Source organism: Rattus rattus, chromosome 17 (assembly GCF_011064425.1).
Source record: "Rattus rattus isolate New Zealand chromosome 17, Rrattus_CSIRO_v1, whole genome shotgun sequence".
Lineage (NCBI taxonomy): Eukaryota > Metazoa > Chordata > Mammalia > Rodentia > Muridae > Rattus > Rattus rattus.
Genome location: NC_046170.1, coordinates 17,809,253 through 17,827,952, shown reverse-complemented (window position 1 = coordinate 17,827,952; position 18,700 = coordinate 17,809,253). Strand labels below are relative to the sequence as shown.

Genomic DNA, 18,700 nt, shown 5'->3' with positions numbered 1-18,700 from the left:
TATCAGTTGTGGCCAGTTATGAGACTGTAATCCAGGAGGCAGGTAACATAACAGTGGATCGTCACAGAACTGGTTACCCTGGGAGAAGCAATGCTCAGGGAAGAGTTCAGGAAAGCCTTGGTCTGTTCCAAGGTCTTCAAGAAAGAAGGTGAAACATCATATATTTTTGCTTGCATGTCAAACTTGCTCTGCCTGCTGTCTTCTGAAACACTTTTCTGTGTACCTTATGCCCATTTTCACATGTGTGTCTTTGAAAAGTCAGTCTCCATAAGAAGGTTTCTATGCGAAATCAAACTTTATCCCAGTCTCCTGTCTTGCTCCTAGAAATTTGCCTCCGTTCTACCTTTGTGAACACACCAAACAATTTCAGCACTTGGTAGGTGGAGGAAGTAAGATGCTGAGTTTAAGGTCAGTCAGCCTGGGCTACCTTGGTAAGACCTTGTCTCCACAAGCCAGCCAGCCAGATAGCCAGCCAACTAACCAACCAACCAACCAACCAACCAACCAACCAACAACCAATCAACCAATCAACCGATCAACCAACTGGACACATGCATCACAAATATAAAAATAACTGGGGAAAGAAAGAAGAGCAATTTCAAGGATAATGGACTTATTATTGTACATTAAATTGTATATTATTTATTAGTTGAACTGTTTGGTTCAGAACAATATATATGATAAAAAGCTCTAGTAATACCCAGTTTAATGGAAACATATTCATGAAGCTTCTCCGGCATGGAAAATACTCAGAGCTGCAGTAATGTCAGAGAGCTGACACTGGGGAAACAGTGAATCCTTGTATGGCTGCCACCTTGCCTACCAGATGACGGAGCTTTACAAATGTTATTTGTGTTACCTCTAAGCTACCCCTTGTTGCTGAGTGTTAAGAAAACCAAGTGTCTGAGAAAACAAGTTTAGCTAGTTTTGATCAGTATGGATTATTCCTGGTCAGATCACATAATTCTTGGTCAGCTCACACAGGTTTTGAGAATTCTTCTCAGTGAACTCCTTATTTTTAAGAGCAAGATGTGAACTGAAATCTCCCAGGACCCAGGATGCAGACAGAATACTTGGATTCATTATTATAAATGTGAATGTTTTAGAATACAGAATACATAATAGAACCAACCCAGGGCTGTTTAAAATTTTATGCCACTTTTTACTATAGAATGGGTAATTTTGCAATTACAAAGAAAATACTTTCATAAATGAAAGGAAATTGAAATATGCCAAGCCCTAATCTCCAAATTCATCCAAACCAGGCCTCTTTTTGTTTTCTTAATGCTCCTTGCCAAGTATTTTAGATACAATTCAACAGAAGAGGATAAGGGAAGTTTACAAAACTAGGTATACTGTTGACATGCAATTTATCCAGTGCCCCTTCTCACAAGAATACAAAAGATCAGATATATATAATCTTAGAGTTGTAATGTCACAGTGTGAGTCTGATGATCATTTATTAATCTATATTTTATAGTTTTAGATGTTAACTCTTGTAAAGCAATGCCCTAGTGCTTGCTTGTGAAGAAACATGGGATAGTATTTTTGCTGAAGTCTTGTTTGACCAGCCACGAATGTTCTTATCTTACTAACCTTGGCCTTTCTTGACCCCAGCCACTGTTATTTACCAAAAAGTTCTTCCAAGCCATGGATTTTAGTTCTGGAAGACTGGTATCAGGGCAGTTCTGCTGAAGAATAGCTGCTGTTTACTGATCACTCTCTTTGTGCATGCTTCTCTGCCAAGAAGTGATCATGAGACTCTCCAGAGATGTATTATCTAATGGAGCGGTTAGCAGCTGTCTATTTAGAGTTGAGTATCTTGGGTGTAGAATGACTGACTTTAAGCACATTATGTTCTTTCACAGGCAGACATCAGGACATGCTGCTCTCGTTGAGAATGTACTGTTTCATCCAGCATCACCTTCTCCTGTGTGACTGGTCCTTATTCCTGACAGATAAAAGATCCATTGGTCTTTAGACTACGTAGGCGATAGTGCTATAAACCTCCAAACTGGGTTGTTTATCTTTCATTCTTAAGTCTATTTGGTAAATATTTCTATATATTTCTTTCTCTGCTGTAGTGCTAAAAACTTCAACTTAATCAACTCTCCAAACTCATGAGACTAATTTCAGATTTATTAACTGAATATATGTTGAATAATGGTGCCTGTTTACTGATTTAACTTGAATGGCCTGCTCAGGGCTGTCAGTTAGAAAGTGGTAGAAATGGGGTTTGAACTCGGTCTCAGTTTAGATTCTGCATTTTTCATATGAAGACTATTATTTGCTAGTAGTTCTTGCTGGTAACAATCAGTAGCAAGTATAAAAATGCACATAGAAGATATAAAATTCCATACTTTATAAATGAAAGCATCTAAAACAACAAATTACTAAAACTTACTAGAGAGTTCAGCATGTCTGCCAGAGATATGTAAAATTATGACACTTTTCAAAAGTAAATTATCATTAGCTAGCATAATACATTAGTAAAACAGATCATACTACCTACCCCAGCAGGGACACAACAATTCGTCTTGACAAATTTTGGTTTATTTGGGGATTGAATAGATGGCTCAGAACCAGAAAAGGTTTAAGTACATTTTTAGTAATAAAAAAAAAAAAGCTGAGGTCTAGCTTTGAAGGGGGTAAGGATGAATGTGACCCACAATTAGAGAACTGTATGCATTGAAAAAGTATAATAGATATTGAATTTACTACAGAAATGTGAGAGAAATATTCTTGGGACATGATGAGGATAGAACATTGGTTCTGCCTTAAAGGAAGTGCCAAAGACAATTAATTATCTGAGCCTGTTTAGGCAGGATACTTCTGGTGTGCCAGATAGTGCTGTTAGCTCAGGCGTCAAGGAGGAAGTGGGGTAAGAGCTAGCAAGGGTTAGAATGAGGAGAATTACTCTGGAGCAGTAGTGGGTTCTGATCCTTAAGCTCACTCTGTGCAAACAGTAAGTTGGACCCACAGCCGTGCAGTAGCATTTTGAATCATAGTGGTGATGCTGTAGGCCAGTAAATTCTAAGATGTAAAACAGGAACTCAAAACTACTAACAAGTACACCTTTACGCATAATCAGTCCGTGTGGCGTTGCAAGACTAACCATCATAATCCTCAATTAGAACAAGCTGTTCTCATCTTGGAACTGAAGCTAATCTGGGCAACTGGCAGAGTGCTCACCTCTTCATGGTAGCCCAGTATACTTCCAGTGGATAACTAATATGTGTTGGGGAGGGGGTGTTGCATGGAGCTTTTCCTCCCTTGTCTGAGCTCTGGGAATGGGCAACACTACCAGCCCCCACCCACTTCCCTAGAATCCAGGGGTAAAAGATACACACAGAGGTCACTCATTTTCAACTTGCCTTTTGGCACAATTGCTGAGCACTACTCTCTCCCACCTGGCAAAGCGTGCCCTTCTTAATATTATTATCTCGGAACCTCCCGCCTGCCCTAAACTTTAGTGGCTCAGATATATCTAGTTCCTGCCAAACACCCCTGAGCACCTGCCTATAGGCGTGGCCATAGACCACCGCTCCTCCTGAGACCTCACGTGGATGCTTAGCTTTTCTTTCTCCAAAGCATGGGGAACTCTCCTCCTCTCTTGTATCTGTCTCTTTTGCTCCAGGAACCCAGAAGTCCTGTCTGTTCCTTCCCCCTAGCAATTAGCCCATGGCTTCTTTACTGATAGATCAAGAACCAATTGGGGAACAGGACCTTAGCATCAGAACTGCCCCTGGGGGTCGGGTTCCAAAATACATTGTGGAACCCAAACTTCATCTCACTGTGTAAATCTAGAGAGTCCATTTAATTTCTGTGTGTTTTCTCTTCTGAAAAATTAAGATGATTAGACTAAATTCTGGGGCTGCTAAATCTGATCATCTAAAGAAAAGGACTTGGCAATATATGCTGTGTTAGTCAACTGTGACCTAAGATATGGTACTTCAACACTGAATTAGTGTCACTTCCAATATAATTTCTGTATTTCAAAGACAAGTTGTCCAAGGTCATGAAGCTATTTGAAGACAGAACTAAAATATGCATTCATGTTTTTTGGCTTCCCATTCCCTTCATAATTCTAATAAAGTTGACGAGGATCCAGATTTTATCAAAATTATTCAGCTTCGGTGTGATACAAGATACTGTTGTTTTAGTAATTTAACAGGAACACAGTAACATGCATGAGAATAGAATGATAGAAGATGGTGAGTCCTCTACTATTGTTCAGACAACATCCCACAGACAGAGATTCTGCCTCTGTAGAAACAAATTCTTGTCAGCAAATATTAGGGGTGTACTGAATGCTTCTCCCCTAGAAGGCTATGGCCTATGCTTACATGGAGATGATTATGTTATGTTTTATGTGGGATATGTATTCTATAAGACTGTAATATACTTTTTATTGTTGGTGTTACTATGACAAACAGTGCAGGCGGAAAAGTAGGAATAATTTACTTTGATTCGCAGTTTAGGTTAAAGTCCATGATTGGATGGCTGCAGTGTCACTCAGCCTATTGTGAGGCAGCACATGATAGAAACAACTCAGACAGCAAGGGTTTAAATCAGGGTGCTGGGGGGCAGATAGCATAATATAAGGGGAAGGGAGCAAATCATCTTTCCAGGGCATTCCCTTAATCACCCTCTTCTCGTAACTAGGACTCAGCCCTACCACCTCTGCACAACCTTTTCAAATATTGATACCAATAGAATAATTCATTTCTGAAGCCAGGACCTCCATGATTCAAGTACTTCCCCCAAACTCTGCCTCCAAACACCATTTGCACAGGGGACCACACCTAGATCATGTGAGTCTTTTGGGATACTTTAAGTTCTAATTTATAGCAAAGTCTTTTAAGGTGTCTTTGTTCTCAACATGTGTGTTTTAAAGAATCCCCTTTCAGTAATTTACTCGGGTAGCCTGGCAACCTTCCATATGTAGAGAGAGATTGTCCTGATGCAAGAAGCAACTTAATCAATGTCTATCTGCCAGATTCTTTAGTTCCTCCCTCAACAAGTCGAATCTTAAGAGCCCAATCTCATGAGGAATGGCCCAGGATTTGCTGATGTCTAGGAAACCCGCTTTCTTGATACTGCATCTGAAGAGGATGAGAGAAGTGATATAAATTAGAGAGAAAAAAAATAAAGATTAACAAGGTAAAAGTGACCTTCCTTAGTAGTGGCTCAATCGATACTACTTTACCAGAGTAATAGTTGGCCTTCTGATAACTACTTGAACGAGTAGTAGTTGATGAGATCAATGGAAAAAAGATATAAATTAAGTCCCTTGTGTTGGGGGCCAAGGCTCTACTGGCTCTCCCTGACAGAATTACACATAACCCCTATAGAAGAAAAAAGAAGGAGAACAGAGAGTGGGCATACTATCTGCTGACCAGGCTAAGGAGAGGAAAAGCAGTAGTCACATTCATTGCCCAGAAGCTCTGAAGTCTGTTGTGCCAAGTGGCAAATAAACTTGGTTAATAGGAATGTTCTGGCTCTTAGCATTTCAGCAAGTTGCTGGCTTGGTGCTGGAAGCTTTGCTCCCTTCTCAGGAGTGGTCTATCCAGCAATGCTGTAGACAAATGATGCCTGGGATCACTCCAGGAATCTGTTGCTACTCTGTTGATTGAGATAGACAGTGTAAATCATTCTCTAGGTTGCACAAAAGGCCAAGTTTTCAAGCTAAGTGTTGTCTGAGGTCTCATAAGCAAGAATAATTAAAGCAAAGAAGAATGGCAGTCACTGCCAGTGAGATTGTCTGTTGACAGAATAGACCCCAAGGGATTTTGTGGTCACAAGTATACCAGTATTCAACAAAATAATGACTTTGTCCTGGATTGCTTTATTCTATGGTGTTGTCCCTCAGGACTGTGGCAGTCATGCTGCTCACCTCTGCAGGAGGCAATAGAAATCTTTGAATCTGGTCGTTTGCCAGAAAGAGATGAGCTGTGCCAGTAGGCTGCCGTTTCTTCTGACGGGATGTTATCAGCAGGTGAGAGCAGGTACAGTCATCACAGCTGTCATGCAATACTTCCAGGGACAAACAGATGGGGCGTGTCTTCTGTGGCAGTTCTGAGCGATCCCGCTATGATTGGAATCAGCGTGACTGCTATAAATCAGAGCACGCACTTTAATAGTTAAATATCTCTAGCGGCAGTTCTGGAAAATTCTTCAGTGGTGATTTGCTGATTTTTATAATGAAGACGACATTTTTATATGGATCTTTTTATATAAATGCCACAAGGAATCAAAAGCACAGCCTTTATTTTACATGCACACCTGAGGACCTTTTTGTGTGTATTACATTTCTCTGGACTGGAGGGAGGTAGCTTATCTTTAACAGCCAATCCCCAAAGTTCAGGAAATAGCTTTCCATATCTATTTCCACAATTTAAAAGTGGTATACATGCACAATACTTTTATCATATAAAGATAGCATGGAGAAGGAATGAAGAAGCACAGAAGTGACTACTACTATTAAAGTCAAGCCCTGCTAGACTATTTGGTGCTGCGACCTACAAATAAACAAGCTATGGATTGGCCTTCTGTTCTGCTGTGAGGCTTTGCCCATCTCCTCAAGATCTTTGACAGCATTTTTTGAGTATTTTAAAACCCTATCAAGAGGTGTGTCATCTCAAGTAGACCACTGTCATTTTAGGTACAAATCTACTGGCTCCCATTCTTAGATCTGACAAACAGTTACGTCACAGTCAACCAATCACCAGTAGCAGTAAACGAGTCAAATATAAACATAAACTTACAATGTAAATGCAACGGTAGTTTTGAATCTCCTCTGTGTGTCATGGCCTGTTTTATGCAGCTCACACGCGTGAGCCACTGAATTGCACAATCATCTCGTGAGGTAGGTGGTACCACTTTCGCAATTCCAAGGGTGAAAATGTCTTGAGTTAGCTCACACACACTGTGGTATTGCTAGGTGGTAGCTAAGTCATATTTCAAAATTGCATGTGCTTCAGCTTTGCAGCATTGGCTCCAGAGAGGAAGTGGATTTCTGGTTTTGTTCTTTTTTGCTTCATTTACTCTCAGATGGTCACATAGGGTTTGTGGCTACCGTGCGGAGCTTGACGGCAGAGCTCTGAATATTTTCAAGATGCGGACCACTAGGTTAGGAACAGAGAAACCAGACATAGAAAATACATTTGAAGAAAGTATTCATCCTTCACCGTTTCTAGAGTTTTTTTTTTTTCCTAACACAAGCAAAGCAAAGGTATTAACTTGGTTACAGCGTTAAGAGTGGTGGTAATTCAGTTAAATATATTTCTCATCTCCTTTGAATGAGACATGTTAGGATTTCAGAGTGCTAAATGACATAGCCATGGTCTTACTGAGCACCACCTAGCCTAAGTACCTTTATACAAGATAATAGAGATCTATTTCAAAGTTGTTTGATTAATTAACGAAAGTAACTAAACCTCCCCTAATACTTTGAACATTCACTATTATCTCACCTTTAATGCTCGAATCCGTAGATGCATTTAAATTGCAGTTTTAAACTTCAAAGGCTACAAGGTGTTTTCCAGGCCTTTTGGTGGGGGTGTTGTCTATTTTCCCCCTATTTTTAATTTTTACTACTTTCTCTACTTCGTATGTAGGGGCCGCTGTCTTACGCCCATGTCTCCCTAATCAAAGCCAGGCCTGTAGATCAGTAGGGGAAACACTACTCAGTCCATGTAGTGTGTCTAGCTCCCTTCTGATTCTAACTGCCTCAAGCTGGAGACTGAGGAGAGAGTAGGCTAAGAGGCTGAATTTCTCCTGGACCAGCTAAGGAGGATTGAAGAAGACTTCTGGATGGGGGGAGGATTAGGGATGCTTCTCCTGGAGAGGTGTGGGTTAACAGTGCTTCTGCACTGGCCTATGGTGGGTGGTGGACTGAACTTCTCACTTTCAATTCCCTTTCTTGGTCTTGCGGCTCATCAGGTCCGACTGTGTTGGGTTCCTTGTGCTTGTTAGATTTTTGTCAGCTTGCTAGAAGCCAGTATCATCTGGGAAGAGGGAACCCCTGTTAAGAAAATGTCCCACCAGAGTCCCCATAGTAGCATCTTCTTTACTAAGGATCGACGTGGGAAGGCTCAGCCACTGTTGGTGGTGCCACCCCTGGGCAGCTTGTCTGGTGGTATAAAAAGGCAGCTGAGGTGGAGAACAGGCCAGGTAAGAGTTTTCCTCCATGGCCTCTGTTTCGTTCCTGCCCTAACTTCCCTTCACAGTGTACTGTAAACTGAGGGCTGAATTAAACCCTTTCCAATCCTAGTTGCTTTTGCCTCTGGTCTATATCCCAGCAACGGAAACCACAGTAGGACCTCAGTGAGGACACACAAGGTTTTGTTGAGAAGCATTGGAAGCAAAGCCTTCATTCTTCCTGTTATTTTATCCCGTTCTAGGGGTATATTTAAGGGCACATCAATGTTCCTGGCCTGTGGGGATGTGCTATAATGTGTATGAGTCAGCTGTGGCTATTCTAACAGAATTCTCGAGTCTGACTGGCTTAAATGGGGAGAATTTGTCTCTTGCAATTCTGGAGGCTGGGGATTTTAGGACTAAGAGTCCAGCCGACTTGTGTTCTGGTGAGAGATGACTTTCCTGCTACAGAGATGGCTATCATCTTGCCTTGTTCTTACATGGTAGGAGAAAAAGGGAAGAAGGGGAGAGGGTGTCTGGGGAAGAGAAGGACAGGGAGAAGCCAGCTTCTTGGGAGAGCACTCCTCTGGGAGGGATGCCCTTGAATGGGGCCTCCAGTCTTTGATTTTCCCTCTCCTCCCTGGCACCCACTCTTCCTCATGTGGACTAGAGAGGAATTCTGGGAGTGGGCTGCTGATGCTAGCTGAGTAGGAGAGCTCTCCTCAATATTAATTAGTCTTGGAGCTAAATGCAAAACCCTCTTAGAAAATCTCGCTTGGGAATTTTAGGCAACACAATGTTTCTGTTGCTTTTATTTTATTCAAAAATTCTAATATCCCAGAAATGATACAAAGAATTTATCCAAGGTAACATTAAAGCTAGAAATATGCCACCATTCCCATCGTTCATCCTTCTGTGATGTGCGTGAGATGTTTCTTAATTATTTTAAAATATAGAAAATATTATTTTACTCTTTGGAAAAGCAAAATGTGTGTATTTTTGAAAAGAAAAATAAGAGGTGGGCTATTTTAAGCTTCCCTAACAGTGTAACCAAACTTCTTAAAAGCAGACATACTTTGTAAATTATAATACACGTGCTCATGCACACGCACACGCACACGCACCCATCCCCCATACACACACACTCCTAAGTACCTGGGCACAAAGTCTTAGAACAAATGTGTACAATTAACTTTCATCATCTTGCTTAGATTTTGTAATTGTATGTAAAGCCCACACTTATCTTTGACATTTCTATTGGCTTTGAATTATTATTAGAGCTACAGTCAACATGGGTGTCAATTATATTATATAATTATATATGGGGAACTGAAGACTTTAGGAATTATTTTGTGTGTGTTTCTCTAAAATTTTTAATTATAGAATTTTTCTTCCTTTGTGAGAACCCATTATAATTTTCTTTGTTATTGGATATTTTATTCATTTACATTTCAAATGTTTTCTCCTTTCCCAGTTTCCCCTCCACAAGACCCCATCCCAGTCTCCTCTCCAATTTGCCTCTCGAGGGTGCTTCCACACACTTGCCCACTCCTGCCTTACTGCTCTGCCTCCCTACACTGGGGCATCGAGCCTTCACAGGACCAAGGTCCTCTCCTCCCATTGATGTCCAACAAGGTCACCCTCTGCTACAATGTGGATGAAGCCATGGGTCACCCCATGTGTACTCTTCGGTTGGTGGATTAGTCTCTGGAGGGGTCTGGTTGGTCAATATTGTTGTTCTTCCTATGGCGTTGCAAACCCTTCAATTCCTTCAGTTGTTTCTCTAATTCCTCCATTGGGAACCCTGTGTGCAGTCTAGTGGTTGGCTGTGAGCGCCCACCTCTGTATTTGTCAGGTTCGGCAGAGCCTCTTAGGAGACAGCAATATCAGGCTCCTGTCAGCATGTACTTCTTGGCATCCACAACAGTGTCTGGGTTTGGTGTCTGTATATAGAATGGATCCCCAGGTAGGGCAGTCTCTGGATGGCCTTTCCTTCAGTCTCTGCTCCACACTTTGTCTCCATATTTCCTCACATGAGTATTTTGTTCCTCCTTCTAAGTAGGACTGAGACACTCACACTTTGGTCTTTCCTCTTGACTTTCATATGATCTGTAAGTTGTATCATGGGTATTTTGAGCTTTTTCCTAATGTCCACTTATGGGTAAGTGCACACCATGTGTGTTCTTTTGTGACTGGGTTACCTCACTCAGGATGATATTTTCTAGTTCCATCCATTTACCTATGAATTTCATTAAGTCACTGTTTTTAATAGCTGAATAGTACTCCATTATGTAAATGTATTACATTTTCTGTATCCGTTCCTCTGTTGAAGGACATCTGGGTTGTTTCCAGCTTCTAATTATTATAAATAAGGCTGCTATGAACATAGTGGAGCATGTGTCCTCATTATATGTTAGAACATCTTTTGGGTATATGCCCAGGAGTGGAGTTGAGTCCTTGGGTATTACTATGTCCAATTTTCTGAGGAACCACCGGACTGATTTCCAGAGTGTTTGTATCAGTATTTTATATAAACAATTCAGATCTAGTTTTTAAAAATTTCTCCTCACAAGTCTTTAACAGAATGAACAGGTCCATACTGAACCATAACTTTGAGGAAAAGAGTCAGTATGAATTTTATCTCTTTAAGTCTTGCCTTTTGCTCCTACAGAATCCACTTTGACATATGGCCCTTTGGCTCTTCAAAGCAGTGTTTGTTCATGGTCCATGCTGGCGAGGTCCTTAAGAACACAGAAGTCCATGTCAGCAGATAACCAGCCTACCGGAGGCCAAGTAAGCAAACTTTAAGAATTGTATCATACAATAATGTAATAATAATGTAATGGAATGTGACAAACAGTGAATAGGCCATGACAAGCAAGGTGCCATTCTTTACACTCAAGATTTAAGAAAATGAGCATGTTGGCTGAGAAGGAAATGCCAGAGTTTACAAGCATTTGAGAGGACAGAGAGTATGCCATGTAACAGAGGTGGCTGCCTTCTTTTACCCAGAGTCAGATCAGAAATATTTTAGGCCATTTGATTTATAGGTTCTCTGTCCTGCCTAGTTGTCTCTTATCACATGGGTGGGTAGGAACCTTGGTCATCGATGACCATGACTGTCCCCAGCAGAACTTCATTCCCAAACCAGGTGGTTCCAGCATCCATGTTGAATCAATCTTGTCCATCCCTTTCCGCTCTGCTATTAGGTAATCTGAAGGAGTAGAAAGTAATTCCGAGATCCCTTTCTTCAGTGCGTACATTAGTGCAAACGGATTAGAAAATGGCCCAGGTCTGATTGTTCGATGAACAATTGCAACATTTGCAAACTCTTTGCAAACACTATCTGGACACATTCAGTGTGGGGAGCTAAGAAAAAGAAAATCAAAAAACAAAACAAATACCCAGCAATCTAGGCTCTGGCGTCTTATTGGAACATGTGTATCTTTCATTATTATTCTGAGTTATAACTTCTGTGTGACCTTCAGACAAAATTCTGTATGTAGTGTGTGGTCAGATCAAGATCGAGAGTGATAAGAGGTTTTAGAAGAATAACATTACAAGAACCTAGAATGAGAAGGTAATTCCTGTCTTCCTCGGTCATTTTCGTTGTTGGAAAATTATAAAGATAATAAAAATCGAAAGGGAAAGTGTGAAGAACAGGCCCTGGGCACTGATTAACTATAAACGGAAATTTACTCGGTGATTTCCCAGGCTTTCTTGAAAGGAAGCTGGTTCCTAGAAATCTTGTGGCAAATGCCCTGAACGCAAGAATCAACTTGGGATTAGCGTTTCAGATACACAATTTTAGGGATTGTGGCCATGGGGCTCAAGGAAGACATGGCGCAGTATCCTGAATGTCGTAGTTACAGAAGTTGAGGCATTTTTAGCAAAAACACTGTAGCTCCAAATTACCTTGTTTCTGTAAGATGGTGATGAAAATAAACAGCCGTCGTACTTTTTAAAATTCCATGTGATAAACTACAGGACTAATAAGTTATGGTGGCAGAGTTTTCTTTGAAGTTTGTTTTTTTCTGCACCTGAAGGATGTAAGAAACAGGACATGCCCTACCCTGTAGTAACAACCAGTAACGAATAAGGCTCCTGAAGACTGTCATATCCTTTATGGATTTATTTTTTCAACTCTTCTGGATTCCCTAAATAATTGCATTCTGGCTTCCTTTGTTTGAAAACAGCTCGTTCAACTGGCTTTACAATGAGGGCCAAAAATAGCTCTTCCATTGGATGTGAGGGAAGGCTGGAAAATTAGGCTGAGTAGAATCAGGGACTTCAGGAATCTCTTAATTTGCATCTAAAATGCAGACAATTAGTAAAATTTGCCAATTAGTGACCTTTGATCTTTACTATCCTAAGGACCCAAGGAAACACAATTTGAACAGGATATTTTTTTGCCACCAAGGGAGCTTTCCTTTAGGACACTCAATTGAGAATCTTCATAGGCTCTACAGTCAAGAACCCTGGGCCGCGGTGACAGTCTTGTTGGCCCACTCACCTGTACCATTCTTCATGCTCTCTACTTCTCACACCCTGAAAATAAATGTTTCTATAGTGAAAAATTTGTTTATGTGATATGTACATACAGGGTCTGTAGCTTAAATTTTTTGAAACCTCTTTTAATAAGGGTTCTTCAGTGCTTCAACCTCTCTTCTAACTCGCCTCCCACCAGAGATAGTGGGAAAAGGAGGGTTAATAGGAGACAGGGGTTGTAGATCTGTTTACAAATAGTTCTTTGGGCCATAGCAGTCTTCGTTGTCAGGACATCAGCAGTTCAGTCTACGAGCAAAACACCCACATGATCAGCACCAGCAGTTTGAGCCAAAAGAAATCTCAAGGCTCTGATAAATGGCCCAAGTCCACTGAGGCAGCAAGAAGCTGCCAGAATATCACAAAAAGTTCTTTGATGAGTTATTCTCTATGAAGTCACCACAAGCAAAGATCAGCTTCTTGATACAAGGTGAACCAATACAAGAGCGTCATCATAAAGACTAACAGGGCAGAGCAAAGTCAGGGCCAGAGCCTTCTCTCACTGTCTGTTGGGTCCTATTTATATTCTTCCTAAACATCACGTGTCCTCACTCATGTGTCTGCTTCTGCGAAACATCCTTTCACCTGTCTGCCCCGGCAAAACATCATATGACATAACTGAATTTCCAAAGGAACCAGAAATTTCCATGCCAGGGGTCTCTCCTGAATGCATTTGTATGTTAAGCCTTCTCCCTTTGTATTTCAGCTAGTGCCATAGCCTTTAGGCTCTGGTTGTCCTGATACCCATGTCAAACACTATTTGGTTAAAGCTCTTAATTATATTTCTTATTATCCTTCTGATTAACAAAATAATATGCGTTCACTATAGTAAGAGTAAAGCCTACTGAAGAGTGTCAACTGGGAGACATATTACCAGTTATGTAATGACTAACAGGAAATTCATTACTTGATTCTTCTTAGAGGTAGTTTTCTACATATACTATATAAAAAAGAATGAAAAATCTGCTTTGTAGCTTTGTGTACTTAACAGCAAATCATGGCATTTTCTCTATGGCGTTACAGATGTAACCATTATCATAATATGCATAGTAATGCAGTTTAAATTGATATTAAACTCCATCATCAATTTCCTTAATTTGGGTAGATATTGGAATTATTCAACAGAATGCATTTCTTTTGTGTCTGACTCTGTTCATATTTCTAACAGTTTTGTTAGAAAAAAAATTTTAGAGGCTGGGTAGATTACTCAGGCTTCTTTAGAGAAACAGAACCAAAAGCATATGCTATTACAAACAGGGACTTACTGAGCTGACTCAGAAGGTCCCAGAGACTGAGAAATCCTGTAGTGTCTACTTGCAGGGTCCAGAGCTAAATCTGCTGAGACTGGAAAAATCTAGAAGCCTCAGAGTGATAGAGGGGCGGAGGAGCAGCTCTGGTCTAAGACCAGAGGCCTGGCAGTCCCTACAGAGCCTCTGATGCAAGTCTAAGGTCAATAATTAAAGAGCCTGGAGGCTTATGTCAACAGGCCACAGCAACAGATAATTGAACTTGGCCAGGAAGGGAAGGCATGATTGAAGACTGACTTCCCACTTCTACATGGATGGTTTATTTTGCTCATGGCCACTCCCATCCCTTGGGATTCTTATCTGCCCTGCTCGTTCATGCAGGAAGCAGTCTCCCAGATTCCACTCCACAGACATCCCCTGAAGTATGGATTACCAGTTTTCTAGGCATCTTCTCTATTCAACCAAGCTGACAGCCACGGTAGCCATCGCAGATGTCAGAACTCGCGGGTATTATTATAGAAAATATGTGAACACTGACATTGATCATCTCTGTGAGTTCTCCTAACATTGCCACCCCACCAATGCTGACATTCCAGGAGCGCTTCTGCTTCCGCAAGGAATATGGCAACAGTTGATGTCAAGTGTAAATATCTTTCTGGAAACTATAGGCATAATTTTTTGTGTGCACTGTATAAAGGTTATTCGTGAGTTATTTCTATGCTCTCATGTCTGTTTTTAATCCAGACATGGCTTTGTTATGCTTATTCTTAAAAGCTCTGGTCTCAAATTTGTATAAGCATTGCTCCTCATGCATTTTCTGCCTTGCCGGTAAAAGCCAACGAGCCAATACAGAGCTTTAGAGAGAAGAAGGTGGAGTGGAGAGTAGGAGGGGTGGAGAAAGAACCAGAAAGTGAGGGAGGCAACCTTGAGGAGAGGTTGGCGAAAACATCAGGAGAAGAGAGCTGAATCAGAAAGGACAAAGAAATGGAAGTAAAATGAGAATGTTGTCTGGGAGGGAGCCTGACTAGCTTGGAGGTTTAGGATGGAGCGGTGACTGCGCAGTATTTAACTCAAGGCAATTTTAATAAATCTTAGTCTCTTTGTATGGTTATTGGGAAACTAGCAAAGGTAAAGAAATACAGTTGTTTTGATTAATCTACTACTTACATTTATATTAAAACAAGCCATTTTACAGGAAACCACACAGAGAATAAAGAGGATGGACCCGGTGACAAGGGCTGGCATTGGGGGGTGGGGACACTCATAAATAATTCTATAGCATAGCTCAAGGAATGTAAGAGATACTGTGAAATCCAGTCTTTGTAGACCAAGCAACTGAGGCTAACAATCTTTGTGTGGGAACCTCTCCTGGGATAGAAGGGTGTGGAGGAAACCTACTGCTAACAGTGAACCACTGTCACCTGAGTATTCCGAGAGGCAGCATGCCATGCTGACTGAGAAATTGATCCAAGCATTAACACCTGCTGGAAGAAGCAGAGAAGGCTGTGCATGGTCTGGGAATCCCAGAGTTCATCTCCAAACAGAGAGGTAAAGGCATGGGAAGGAACTGGCAAGTCTCTTGGTGGCATCGTCTCACAATGAAGCTGGAGTTGACAGAACTGTACCCAAGTGCCAGTGAACTTCACCACATCCATACAAACAGGCAGATTCAGGCAAACCGTCTGAATTGTTTCCTTTTTCCCATGGAAACTTAAAATGTTGCAGCTTGCATCTGGCCCACAAGGCAGAAGTTACCAGGCCTTTCTTCCCCTTTCTTTGTCTATGAGTAACTTCTTACAGAGCCTCTTGCTTGGCTTTCTGCACTGGAATGTTTACTCTGCAGCCCTTCCCTGAACTGACTTTCCTGTTTCCTCTTATTTTCCCAGTCTAAAATCTCTAGCTTTCCTGGAAGTTCACTTTACGTAAATACTCCCGTGTTTAAAGATAACATCATATTGCCTTTATTCTTCCAAGGTGTCTTGGGACTTGTATGCTATTCCACAGACTAGTTAAACCCATGTTGCTTCATTTTTGAGCAATTGAAAAGTTCGTATACAATTTTTTTCTTTGCTTTCTTTCACAGCCAGGGTTTTTGTCAATTTACTATTGTAGTGGCTTTCTTGATGACACAACATATGGTCAATTTTGGTAATGTTCCAGGAGGACTTGGACATGGGGTGAGTTGTGTCATTGTTAATGAGCTGTGCCATTGTTGAATGCTGTGAACCAACTTTAGGAATTAGCCTTAGACCTATACCACATATGCTGAAATTTTCTTTTACTTTGCATTACGTTAGATTTTAAAAGAAATGTTTAGGAAGTGTCCGTGGTGATAGTGCATTTGACTGCTTCTCCTTTTTATCCTAAAACTGTGATTTTTAAAACACACACTTTGTATTGTGTTGCCTTCCCTGAACTGGCCTTCTCAAGCCAATGAAATGCTATACCTTCTTCCAAATAAGGCTATTTGAGCTAATGTTGGTTCATATTCATATTAATATTGTGGTAGATACCTTAGCTTATTCATTTATGAACATAACTTCACAACACTTTAGTACATTAAAAAGAACCTTGATGTTCACTGAAAGAATAGTATGGTCAAATAAGATTCATCCTCAAAAATCAAAGCTTATTCTCTAAAAATAATTCATCATATCCAAAGGAAAATAATATGCAAAAGCATATGGAAAAACTTAGTTGACAGAATATTCAAGTCTTTACACGTGTTTAACAATAATGATTTGTCAGAGAGTGGAAGAAGGCTCAGTAGGGAAGGCCCTGATGCACAAAGGTGAGGATCCATGTTTGGACAGCTAGCACCTTTTATTTAAAGCTGGATCCAGTGACTCACATTGGCAGCTCCAGCACTGGACTGAGGACAAAGCCAGGCGAATCCTCAGAGCTCATTAACTCATCAACCTTGATGAAACCATGAGCTGCAGTCTCAGAGAGATACTGCCCCCCCAAAATTCAGACGGAGAACCATCAAAGGAAATGCTAGCTGTTGACCTCTGACCTCCCTGTACACACTCACACACTTGTATGTGTAGCTGCATGCCCACGTATACCCACCCATAGGCACATTTACAGACAGCAGATACATATATGCTTGAATTCACACATAATAAGTAAGAGGTAGACATTTTATAAACATGGCATTTGTGTGCATATATACACAGCTGTAGCCCACACAGCTTGGCATAACTAATGACAAAATGGTAGAGGCAGGTCTGATAAAGGTACAAATGAGGCAGTGTTGCTCAAACCTCAAGTGTCTTGGTGATGTTGGACCAGCTCAATGATCAATGCCGACATGTCGGTGAGCTAGGACTCAAAAAACAGACTGAAGTAAAGCTCTTACGTTTTGATGACTTGTACTTAGAAACTCCCCAAAGCATCTCATTGGAAAATTCCAACATCTAAAACAGGCATCTTTAAAAACATAAACCTGACTCATTGTATAAAACTCCCGTTGGTTGGGAAAAAGAACAATTTGGAGAAATTGAAAATGAAACTGATGAACCCCTAGGGTTGGAGGGGGACAGGTAGGGAATTTTTTTCTCTGATGGAAATTGAGGGATTGTAGATAGAGAAGGATGGGTCCAAGATCAAGTGTGGGGAAGGAACTTGAATAGACATTTTGCATAAAATGAAATATAAATGACCTTCCTGCTCATTAACAGATATTCAAGGACACACAAAATGCTACTTTTTCTTTAATATTTCTCAAAGAAATGCTGGATTGAAAGTCTATGTCCTAAACATCCTTGAATTCTACAGGGAGATTTTTCAGGTTGGACAAGAACAAGCACTGCCTAATGAGCAGAATGCATTTGATGGGCAGGACGTGGAGGATGGTTTTAGGACTATCATTTTAGAGGGTGTTTCTCGGTTTTTTTTTTTATTCCTACCTTTTACCTCCTTCAGTTCAGAGGTGAAATGCTCTGGATAGCTCAAATATGCTCCCTATTTAGAGAGGCTGGCCAGGGACCCTGATCTTCTTGCCGTTACCTTTCACATGCAAGGTTTGGAGGTGAGAACCATCGCTCCTCGCCTGTGTCTTCGGTCACATCCATACATGGCCTTTGTAGAAAACTGAAGGAGGATGGAAATAAGTAACTTTACAATTTGCCTTTATTTGTTACAGTTAGTGTGGGTGTGTTGCACAAGTGTGGAGAGTGGAGAACAGTTTTCAGGAATCATTTGTCCGTTTCCCCATGGGAGTTCCCAGCATGGGACTCAAGCCACTGGTCTTGGCAGGTTGTAAGTTGCTCTACCCATTGAGCCATTCATTCCACTGCCCGACAAAGCTTTAGCGTTTGTCGACTTTGTAAAGTGTAAAGATGACATCACTCTGGACTACTATAGAGACTGAGTCCATGGTGTATTCCTTGACTGTTTGCTTTTTCATACTTTGAAACTATCTGCCCAATGTCTTTTGCAATTAGAAATAGAAAGATACGAAAAAGTTCTTAATTTTTTATAATTGCGTCCTATATTAAGGAGCTATATGTTAGTATTTTTATTTTACTTTATAAACTCCATTAATCTTATAATTTTACTATGTATTAATTTATAGAACTTAGTGATATTTGTGTTATCAAATTTGCTGTTCTTCCCGTTTTGAATTAAACATACCAACTCTATAGCTCTAGCCAGAAATCAGACACGTTTTCCTCTGGACAGCTTTGTTTTAAAAATCTGCAGTTTGCATCTGTCACATGAGGTAAATCTGAAAAAGTAGATTGTTTCATGGGCTCTGCTAA

At 40.7% G+C, this 18,700-nt stretch overlaps 1 protein-coding gene across 15 annotated transcripts in view; it reads left to right on the top strand.

Moving 5' to 3' along the window:
- Il15 (interleukin 15) overlaps nucleotides 1-18,700 on the top strand; it is a 65,997-nt gene that overhangs the window by 11,705 nt on the left and 35,592 nt on the right. For 9 of the 15 annotated variants that reach the window (XR_004386096.1, XM_032887631.1, XM_032887629.1 and 6 more), the window contains one exon: nucleotides 10,814-10,935. The exons of 5 other annotated variants lie outside the window; for them this stretch is intronic. Coding sequence is in view for 4 of the 10 variants with exons in the window: in XM_032887623.1 (XP_032743514.1) it covers nucleotides 10,814-10,935 (122 nt within the window). In the remaining 6 variants the exon portion in view is untranslated. Of the gene's footprint in view, nucleotides 1-10,813; nucleotides 10,936-12,516; nucleotides 12,674-18,700 lie in introns of those variants that run through there. One more of the 15 variants, XM_032887626.1, reaches the window with a different exon arrangement.